The sequence below is a fragment of the Manis pentadactyla genome, chromosome 15 (genome assembly GCF_030020395.1).
Source record: "Manis pentadactyla isolate mManPen7 chromosome 15, mManPen7.hap1, whole genome shotgun sequence".
NCBI classification, from domain to species: Eukaryota; Metazoa; Chordata; class Mammalia; order Pholidota; family Manidae; genus Manis; species Manis pentadactyla.
In genome coordinates, this window is record NC_080033.1 from 47,167,926 (window position 1) to 47,179,141 (window position 11,216).

The 11,216-nt window shown below is 38.4% G+C and overlaps 1 protein-coding gene and 1 pseudogene across 2 annotated transcripts in view; both read left to right on the forward strand.

Annotated features, from left to right (window-relative positions):
- The window catches only part of LOC118918607 (dehydrodolichyl diphosphate synthase complex subunit NUS1-like), a 9,054-nt pseudogene extending 1,681 nt beyond the window's left edge, over nt 1-7,373 (forward strand).
- Nucleotides 1-10,612, forward strand: part of GINS3 (GINS complex subunit 3) — a 12,994-nt gene extending 2,382 nt beyond the window's left edge. The window contains exons 2-3 of one of the 2 annotated variants that reach the window (XM_036897952.2): nt 7,380-7,613; nt 9,116-10,612. In XM_036897952.2, coding sequence (XP_036753847.2) covers nt 7,380-7,613; nt 9,116-9,346 — 465 coding nt within the window. In that variant the 3' untranslated portion in view covers nt 9,347-10,612. The remainder of the gene's footprint in view (nt 1-7,379; nt 7,614-9,115) is intronic. The other variant, XM_036897953.2, reaches the window with a different exon arrangement.
- Nucleotides 10,613-11,216: the final 604 nt, after the last annotated feature.

Here is an 11,216-nt window from a genome sequence, read left to right on the forward strand (position 1 = left end):
TTTGACTCATGGGCTATTTAGAAGACTAGTGCTTAATTTCAGGCATTTTGGGGTTTTACTGTTTCTCTTTTTTGTTTTTTATTTCTAGCTTAATTCCACTGTGGCCAGAGAACGTAGTCTCAATGATTTCAGTCTTTCTAAAGTTAAGACTTGCTTCATGCCACAGCATACGATCAATTTAACCCTTCTAGGACACTTGAAAAGATGTATTTTATGAAGTCATGGTGTATAATAAATAATCTATATCTGTAAATTAGGTCAAAGTTGCTGTTTGTTGAAATCGTCTACTTTCTTCACCGAGTTTTTGTTTGCTATTTCTCATTTCCCTAGAGAGAATATTAAAATGTTCCACTGTGATTATAGATGTGTCTATTTCTCCTTTTACTTCAGTCAGTGTAGACAGGTGTTTATATTTTTCTTGTGGATATAATGACTCATTATTGTCAAATGTCCCCTTTATCTCTAGTAATGTTCTTTCTTTTGATCACTGTTTACATGACATTCTTTCCATTCTATTTTCAACCTTACTGTGTCTTTATATTTAAGGTATGCCTCTTTTAAGCAGCATGTAGTTGGGTTTTTTTTTCCATTTAGCAATTTTTAAATTGGTGTACTTAATTTGTTTGCACTTAATTTTTGATATACCTGTGCTTATTTTTGCCTATTTTGTATCCTTATTGTCTCCTTTTCTTTCCTTTCTTCACTTCTTTCGGATTAATCAATTTGGCGATTATCCATTTACCTTTTTATTCATTTATTTAGTTGTTTAATCTATTATTTTCGTGGCTACCTTAAATATTACGCATTTTTTACTAATAAGAATGTTATAGGCCGTGCCCCGGGGAAGATGGCGGCGGGGGCGAGGTGAGGTGTTGGCATTGGAAAGCGGCTGCGGCGCCGGGAACGTGGTGGGGGCGGGAGTGGAGTGATGGCCGGGGGGCCGGAGAAAACTCCGTCGCGCCGTAGGTGTGGGAGGGAAGGAAGGAAGGGCGCCACGAGAGTAAGACGGGGCTGTACGAGCTGGTGTGGCGGGTGCTGCACGCTCCGCTCCGCTTGCACCGCACGCTCACCTCCTGGCTCCGCGGTCGGTTCGGCACCTGGAACGGGATCTGGCGGCGCTGCTGTCGCGCCCCCTCCGCTGCGGCCCTAGCGCCGCTCGGCTTCACGCTCCGCAAGTCCCCGGCTGTCGGCCGGAACCGCCGTCACCACCCGCACCCGAGAGGGAGGCCGGGCCCGGCCGCCGCTCACCTCCAGCTACGCTGGCGCGCGGACGGCCGTTCCCTGGAGAAGCTGCCTGTGCACATGGGCCTGGTGGTCACCGAGCAAGATCAGGAGCCCAGCTTCTCCGATATCGCAAGTCTCGCGGTGTGGTTGGTGTATGGCCGTGGGCATCTCCTAACATTTGCGTCTACGACCACCAGGGTATTTTCAAAAGAAATAATTCCAGATTTATGGATGAAAATTTAAAACAACAGCAGGAACTTCTGGACTTAGATTGTTCCAAATACTCACCAGAGTTTGCGAATAGTAATGACAAAGATGATCAAGTTTTAAATTCCCAATCGGCCGTGAAAGTGCTGGCCCCAGAAGATGGAAAAGCAGATATTGTGAGAGCTGCTCAGGACTTTTGCCAGTTAAGTAGCACAGCAGCAAAAGAGATCCGCAGATTTGGATGTAGCTATGTTAGACAGTTTAATTAGTTCAAATGGTTTCCCTGATCCTGATTTAGTATTGAAGATTGGTGCTGTGGACAGCACATTAAGCTTTCTTCCCTGGCACATCAGATTGACTGAGATAGTGTCTTTGCCTTCCCATCTAAACATCAGTTATGAGGCCTTTTTCTCTGCCCTACGTCAATATGCAGCCTGTGAGCAGCGTCTGGGAAAGTAGTGATCCCTGGTTGTGTAATTTGATTTCAGGCTTTTGAAGAAAAGGACCCAAGTGACTCTGATGTTTACAAAGCACCTATGAAACCCTGTACACATCTAGTTTATAATCCTCATAATTTATCAACAAACACAAATAAGTGTCTTACTTGAGAGTAAGCGTGTGTGTGCTCATATGTGTGTGAATGTGTGAAAATAAACTTATAAGGGAAGTATTGGAGAAGAAAACATGTAGACCTGCAACTTTAAGCAAATAGCAGCAATGTTTTAGAAGCTGAAATTTGGCTTTATGCAACCTCAACTACTTCCCTATTTTTGTGGGGAGAAGGTGGGGGTGACTAAAGCTGTTTGTTTTGGGGAAAGGGAATAATTTTTGTTTAGTCCTTCCTAAGTGACCAAACTTTAATTTTTAAGATAACATTCTTAAATGGAAACATTCTGAGTTTGAGGGGTCTCCAGAGGCATGGGGTTCTGTGTTGCTCACATGATAAAAACTTGCTCACCTTTGGAGCAGAGGGAATATTTATTTTCAGATATCAGTCCATTTTCATCTCTTCATTTTAGTCAAATAGTATGAGTTGAGCATGTTGCTCTGGTGTCTGTGTTCTGGGTTATGAAGATCATTTGAAAAAGAACTCTTACTACATTGAAATGCAGACTTCAAAAATTTAAATACTGTATTAGGTAGCCAAAATGGAAGAAATTTAATCTTAAAAGTAAAAGTGGCAAATTTCCTCAATAGGAAAGAAAATTTGATTTCCTTCTTTGTTTGGTGGTCAGTGTGTACCCAGCATAAATTATTTCCATTAACTATTTTAATTTTAAGCATTTGAGGGAAGTTACCAAGGCAACTCTTTTCCTCAAAAGTAACCTGTTCCTCTTTGGAATAGCACATTTAGGGCCATGTTAGTACCCAGGATTTTTACTCAGTAAATCCTGATGGTGACTTTGCATAAAAGATCTTGAAGTAAGATTGAGGCTTGTATAGGTAATAAAGTATTACCAAAGTCTACAAAAGTAATTTAAATTAGTTTTATATGTTCTCTTTCATGGTGGAGAACAGCACTGGTTCTGTTATTTTTTAAATAAATAGATGATTTTTTGATAGGTGTTTAATATTTCTTCTCTTACTGCTGATCCTCGGACAGAAACCATTCTTTATATTTTTTGATGGCCTGTTTTCAGAAAAATCTTATCAACAAGTGTACAATAGTTACCTAAAATTATACATTTAGAATAGAATAGTTTAAATACTAGGTGTCAGAAGTCTGAAGAATAGCAAAGAAGATTGGATTTGGAAAGCAGGATCTGAAATTGCTTGTCATTCTGAAGCTATGAAGGATAAATGTTTTGACTTTTACAAAACCTCGTTTATGATTTTTAAAATACACTTAAAATAAAACGATTAAATTTTGGTCCAGTGACATTACTTTGCACTTCATAGTCCTTGGTACATTATAAGACTTCTTTTAAGTCTTAATTTATTGCTAAAAGTTTTGTGTGAGGCTGTAGTGTATCTCTAAACTTTACCAGAGAATTTATGATTTCTGTTCCCATGTACTGTTGAGATCCATGATCTGTTGAGGCTTTTTTGCCTTAGTTTAAGACTGAATTTATGCCTCTTATAAACATGGTATGTGTCTTTTATAAACATTCTAGAACATGTATGGCATTAATAAATTTAATGGGCCCAATTAAATTGAAGAGATTTAATATTTATTAAACTGAAGTTAGACAAATAAATCACCCACTAGGATATAGCCAAAGTTGCTCAAGGTTTAATAGTTGAGTCTTTGTACTTTTATTTTCTCTATTTCATAGCAATATAGTGTTACACATCAATGTAAATCTGTAACCTGTGACCTCAATCTGCAATAGTCCTGGGAAGAGAACGTTAAAATGAGTTGTTAGAGATTCTGAATTCAGATATAGAAATTCCAGATCCTTCTCATGAGTTAAACTGCTAGTGTGGTCCCTACAACTTGAATGGCATTTGTCATTCTCTAAGTCTTGCTTAAATCATCATAAGTTATGCATCATCAGGGTTCTCTTTGTACTCCCAAGAAAAACTGATTATTTTAAAGAAAAGCATTTTTTTTATCTTTATTGTATTGAAAGATACAATCTAAATTGCTTCTTCATGACATTCCCCGCAATGAAAAGATTATCAAACCTACTTTATGGATGGCAGCTTGGAGTATAGCAAGAAGTTGGAGAATTTGAATTCTATTCCCAATTCTGGTTGTGTTTTGTGTCTTAAAACTGATTACTGTCACAAAGTTTAAAAGCTGCCTTTGATGTGAATAGTAAAATTCTGGTGTATTGTGAATAAGGCTTAAGAAAGCCCAACTCTGAGAGGAAGGTGTTACGTTAATGAACAGTGCCAAATACACTGTGTATCTACAATTCAATCTTTGAATGTATGTTACTTGATTAGCTCCCTCCTCCTGTGAGATGGTACCATGCATAGAGTCCGATCCCTGTGATGTTTTGTATGGCTCAGGACTTCGGCAACATGTAAATAACGTGTAAAGCAAGTTTTTATGATTAAGGAATCAAATTTATTGGAATTTAATATTGAAAGTGAAACTTAACATGTATGAAAAAAAACAATAAAAGAATATACTCTTTTCATGGACTATAGTATTATGTGAATGCTACATTTATTCTGAACATTTAGGGCCTGCAGAAATGTAATGAGAAACTCATGACTAGATAGCAAAACTATTTTTTTAGATGGTATGTTCTTGATTAAAGTATATTCCCATTATTTACCAGGTTAAATATTTAGAGTCTTAACAATGTTACTTGCTTTTTGCTAGATAATAGGGTAAAAGTCAGCTTCATCATTGCTAGAACTGTCAAAATTCCACAATAATTAAAATATGAGTTGATTTTTATTGAATATGGAATGCCAAATTAAACATGTATATGTATACTCTTTTAAAAAGCAAATTGACAGTTCTTGTCAAACCAGGAAATGGAAGGGTAAGAATTGTGGTTTATGTTACATAGAATATTCACTTTCTAACTTGAGTATCTAATTATAAGGTATTTGACCTTTTATGCATAATTTTCATCCACAATCAAGTTTTTCAGTGATCACATTTTAATTTTGATTAATAGGAAATACCTTTAACAAAAATTAGTATAGGAAATGTTTAGTATAGTTTGAGTAAAACCCAGGAAACGAGATTGCCAGCAGTTGTCCAAGAATCCTAGTTGATAGGCCATAAATGTCTTAAAATCGGTGGAGAAGGGGAATACAAAAAGAATGCATAAGATTTTAAAAAAAGACATTCATTGTAGAAAAGGGCATCAGAGAAGCAAAAATAAAGGAAAATAACTTCCAATATCATTGCTCATTGGTTACCTTTTTGGTGACAATCCTACAATTTTTTGTACTTATATTTGAAAAAATCCTGTAAAAGCTTTAATAAACATTTTTTTAAAACTAAAAAAAAAAAGAATGTTATATGAATTGCTGTTTTCACCACTTCACAGACAGTGCTAGAACCAGAGAACACTTTAATTCTATTTCTTCCTCTTTTCTTTTGTGTTATTGTCATGTATTCTAATTTGGCTCATTTTAAACCCTATAAAACATTATTAGTATTATTTATATTATTCTCATTGTTATATTTACCCCCTTGTTTACTCTTTCTATTACTCTTGTTTTTCTTCCTTCATTTCCATCTTTATTTCTGGGATCATTTTCATTCTCACTTGAGGATTTCCTTACTCTGGGTCTGCGGGTGATAAATTCTCCAGTGCTATCTGTACCAAGGGTCCACAAGATCAACCCCAGGTTTGATGATTCACTAAGAGGACTCAGCATATAGTCATATTTATCTTTAAATTTTAATACAATGAATGGATACAGAGCAAAGTTAGCCAAAGAGAAAGGGTGCATGGGATGAAGTTTACAGGAAACCAGACACAAGCTTCCAAGAGTCCTGTCCCTGTGAAATCACACAGGATGCAATTAATTTCTCCCATAATGAATTGTAATGTATGAATTACTGTCCACCAGGGAAGGTCAGCAGAGACTCAGTACCTGAGGTTTTATTGAGGGCTGGTTACACAGGCACTCTCTATAAAGCACATACCAAGATTCCAGACTTTCAGAAGGAAAGCAGGTGTTTGGCATAAACCACATTGTACAGTTTAAGCACTATGAGGAACTCTTACCAATTCTGAGAATGGTGGGAGCCCTTCTGAAATCTCAAGTTCCAAGACACCAACCAAGGACCGACCTCACAAGCAGACCTTTCTAAGGAGAGTAGGTGCAGGCTTGCTAGGTTAACTCTTTTCTGCACAGTTTTTGTCTGAAAATGCCTTTATTTCACCTTGCTTTTAAAGGATATTTTCACTGGGTATAGAATTTTAGATTAGCAGTTACCCTCCTTTCAGTGCTTTTGAAAAGATGTCATTCATTTTTGTTGTTTTGTGGCTTCTATGATTTCTCTTGAAAAGTTGGCTTTATCTCTCACTGCTCCTTCTTTAAAGAAATGTGTTCCTTACTTCACCAGCAATTGCTTTTAAGATTTTCTGTCTTCATGTTTCAGCAATTTAAGATGTGCCTAGTTATGGTTTTATTAATATGTATCCTGTGTAGTATTCATAATGTTCCTGGAATCTGTGCTTTGATATCTCTTTTTAATTTTAGAAAATGTATGGCCATTGTCTCTTCAGCTACTTTTTCCTTAATCTATTCCTTCTCTCCTTCTAAGATTCAAATTACATGCATGTTAGACCTATCCTTTATTTATTTTTACTATATTCCATATGTCTCTTATACTCTTTCCTGTGCTTACTCTCTGCTTTAATGTGAGTATTTTCTATTGACCTTTCCAATTCATAATCCCTCATGACAAATCTGGTAAACCTGTTAAATTTGACTTAATCTGTTGAGTTCTTAAGTACAGTTATTGCATTTCTCAGTTCTGGAATTTCCATTTGATTTTTAAAATTGATGCCTAATTGCTCTTATATCTGGTGCCAAATACTGGGCTTATTTCTCTCCCTTCTTTCTCAAATCTTGGTGCCTCATATCCTGGCTGCTTTGGGAGCTTTGAACTCAGTATTTGTCTCCCAAGTCCTGTGAGGTTTGCAAAAAGCTCCTCTTCAAAGCCGCTCCCACCTTTTGCAGGAGTTCTGCTCTGTGAGAGTTTAACACTTTTGTAGTACTGGAAGCATCTACAACTGAACAATTTTTATTTTTGTTAGAAAACTTTCCTTTTATACCACATTTTTGTTCTCTATGTTTTTGTTGTATAAATCCATTTTCTCTCTCCATTCCATCATGACATAGAACTTTCAACCCACGTAATTCATTTCTTCAGGTCACAACCAGATCTGCATGTGATAATCACTCCCTCAAAGAGAAAAAGCAATATTGATATTCACTGAGGCAAGGTGTATTTATTTCCTTTCAGTCACACCCATTTACTGTGTTATTTGTTTTAAAATCTACATTCCTGTCTGATGCAGGGCTCAAAGCTTGAATTCCCCTTGTGGCTGGCGAAAGGACTGTTTGACAACAAGCGGCGGATCCTTTCTGTGGAACTTCCCAAGATTTACCAAGAAGGTTGGAGGACTGTGTTCAGTGCAGATGCCAATGTGGTGGACCTCCACAAAATGGGGCCACATTTCTACGGGTTTGGCTCCCAACTCCTGCATTTTGACAGTCCAGAGAATACAGATATTTCCCAGTCTCTCCTGCAAGTAAGTAAGTGATGTGAAAACCTACGGTGTTGCACATGTCTTAGGAGCCAGCTCCTGTTCAAGGAAGAATATAATTTACACAAGTAGTTAATTACTATTCCACGTCAGCCTACAGGTGCACTGTGTTTGCTTGTCTGCTGCACTTCATGCTTGCTTGCTAAGAGTTAGGACCACCAGGAAGTCCTGGAAATAAGAAAGGGGCAATGGTTGATTACAGGTGACAGGCACTTAGACTCACGGTCCCCGCCCTGCCCCAGTACCAGTCTGAGGCTTCTGTCGGAAATAGATGCACTTTTTGGTTATTTGTTCCCTTCCCTTACTGTAGGGTTAAGACCAGGCCCAGCCATGTACTAGTTGGGTCACTTGGTCAAGCTGCTTGACCCCTCTAGGTATCAATAAAATATAAATCTTCATCTGTAAGATAGAGATAATACTAGTGCCAAACTTACAGAGTTGTAGTGAGAGTATGTAGTGCCATTTAATAAACAGTAACTATTGCTATTCTTTTCCATGAACAAAATAGTGTTTAACACATACTTATCATCCTTCACAATACAATCTTATTTTAACTTTTTGTAATTATTTTTTATTCTGTTAATATTAGAAGAAACCATCCTTCCTACCTCTTGTTTTACATCCTCATTTCTAACTTCATGAGAAATGTTGGTTCAATGCACATTTGCTCCCTGGACCATGCAGATACCCTCCATCAGACTCAGGGGTTGTTTGGCCTAACATATACTAGTGCTAGTGCTGTTTTTAATGTAGATAGTAAAGAAAAACTTTGTTGCTCCCCATTCAGAAAAAGAAGTCAATACATAGACTATAAACAGTTTGAGCTTATGAAACTTTTGAGCAGAAAGCTAAAAGTGAGGAAAATCCATTTGTCTGATAATGTCGCCAGGACATGTTCTTAAATTGAAATACTGCCCTTTCTTTGTGAGTTGTATGGTTGTTTTTTTTTTCCATCACTGCTGTGAAGTGTATACATTAGAGTTGCTTATATATAAGGAAACATCACTGTGAAACAGTTGAAGAAACTGAAGCAGGGCTTGTGGCTTGGGCTCAGAAACCTATTGTAAAACAACACCCCTAGATCATATGTGTTTCCAGCCTGCTTTCTGACTGAAAAAAACAGAAGCTAATTCAATTAAAACAGGAGTCTTCTGGTTGAAAGCTGTCTGCATGTGATCCCAGTACATTATTGTTGCCTTCGCTACTAATAACTGATGGGTAATGCTTTTCAAGGAGCTTGCTCTTGTGAGCCGTTTGCTAGGTGCTCTACATGTATTACTTCATTGATAACAACCTGTTGGATTTTCATAACAACCCATTTCACACACAAGGAAGTTGAGGCTTGCCAATGTGGAATAACTTACCTGGGCAGAAGAGGACGCTCAGATTCTTCTTACTATGTCCGAAACCAAATTCTTTGCCTTTGTGTCATTTAAAAGTTCAGGAATAAAAATGGATCTGATCTCTCTCACTGCCTTTTTCTTCAGACATTTATTGGACGTTTTCGCCGCATCATGGACTCCTCCCAGAATGCCTACAACGAGGACACTTCAGCACTGGTCGCCAGGCTAGACGAGATGGAGAGGGGATTATTTCAAATAGGGCAGAAAGGACTGAATGACTTTCAGTGTTGGGAGAAGGGGCAGGCTTCTCAGATCACTGCTTCCACCCTCGTTCAGAACTACAAGAAGAGAAAATTCACTGACATGGATGATTGAAGATCAGAAGAACACAGAATTGCTCCTTGTAGACTTATCCCTCTGGGTGTCCTTGGTAGGAGCCTATTCTACCTTGTAAAGGGCCAGAATCATTGCCCATCTCATGGCTTATTGCCTGCAGCCATCTCAGGAGGCTACTATCTGGGTGGGAGAGAACAAACTGGACAATACGCCTGGCCCTATGAGTCTGTCCCAGCCTTCTGACCTATAACCCAGGATTACTTAACCCAGGAACCCACAGCCAAGGAGAAATCAAAGTCCTTCGCAAATAAGGATCATTAATACAAACATCACAACAGAGTTGGGACTGGAATTCCTTGAGCCTGGGAGTTTGGATGGCCTCCAATGCCCGGTTTCTCCAGCTCCTTTAAAGGACAGGTACAAATGGGCTTTTGTAGCCTGTTCACAAAATGTTCTCTTGGGCTTAATCGCCTCATCTGCCTCATGGTTGCCCAAAGGATGGCCCGTCCAGGACCCTGGCCTTACTTGTAAATATCACCTGCCTGTGGGGAGTTACTCCCATTTCCAAACACAGTGACCAAGAATCAGGAAGGAAAAGGGAAGAGCAGGTGAATGGCATGGGTTTTATAAAAACGAAGATGCTGCTTTCCTCTTCTGTAATCAGGGCTTCATGAACTGGGATTTCACATCCCTCTCCCGTCAACCTAGGGGGGAAATGGTTAAATAGCTGCTTTTGTCTCTTCGATCTTTAGAAACACATGCAGTCATTCCATTCCCTCCCTAGAAAAGCTGTCAGGGAGTTGTTTGGAATTGCAAAGTAGTTATTAAAGGGTGTTAACCAGCCCTTACAACATGGAAATCAAGACTTTAAGGTTACTGGTTAGGAAGAGCTCTGTTTGAGACGCTAGCAATGGCACGTAAGTGGGCATGAGACCTTGATTATGGCTTTCTCTCTTCAATAAATTTTGCGACATTACATAGAGGATTCCTGTCCCTTTACTGAGAATCTGTTTAAGCATGCACAAAATTCTTCCCCTGCAGATCAAGCAGGAAACCTCAAGCCAAGGAAGAAACAGCATTCCCTGTCAGCCACTGTTTACAGGGCAGCTGTCTCCACACTGGCTTTCCACAACCAGTGAAAATTCTCTTTGTCATTAGAACTTATAGAGGGATTTGGGAATCCAGGTTGTGGAGCTGTCTTGATGCAAGCTTAGAATGTTAGAAATGCTTTTTAAATGCCTGTTGTAACTGATGTTTTTATAAGTTGATTTTGGTGCTAAATAAATGATCCACTTTGTACATGAATACATTCTGAACAAGTACTATTTCTGTAACTCAAGTACTACAGATGCTCAGGCAAAGCCATGAGAGAATATTGTCTTTGACCCTATTTGACAGGAATGTCTATATAAGTCCATGTTTTAGCAACTGCTCTTCTGTTTGCGTTGCGCTTATAAATCTTGAGAAAATTTCCCTGTAGGACTGTGCTGTGTCCCAACCATTCTGCCACAGCATGGACATATAGCCACAGCCCCAGGGACAGTTCCCAGTCAGTGAGAAAAGTATATTATTTGATTTTTGGATTCATTATTTTCACAGATAGCTTCATATTTAAAGCCAGTCCTAAGGCTGCTTCCATTTTTCTCCTTATTAAAAAATAAAAATTGTTCAAGGTCCATGTACCAGGGCTATGTGGGTATGTATGTGCAGAACTTATTGTTTTAAATTTTGAACAGTTTTTACAAGTAGCTTTTGAAACCCATACTCAAGTACAGATTTGCCTTCAAGCCTGTTGATTACTACCCCTGTCCCCTGCGACCCTCTCCAAGTCAGTCTTTTGCATTATTATTTGGTCTCCTCAAAGAGGTGAATTTTTTCAAAATGAGTCAACAAATTGACTCAAATACCA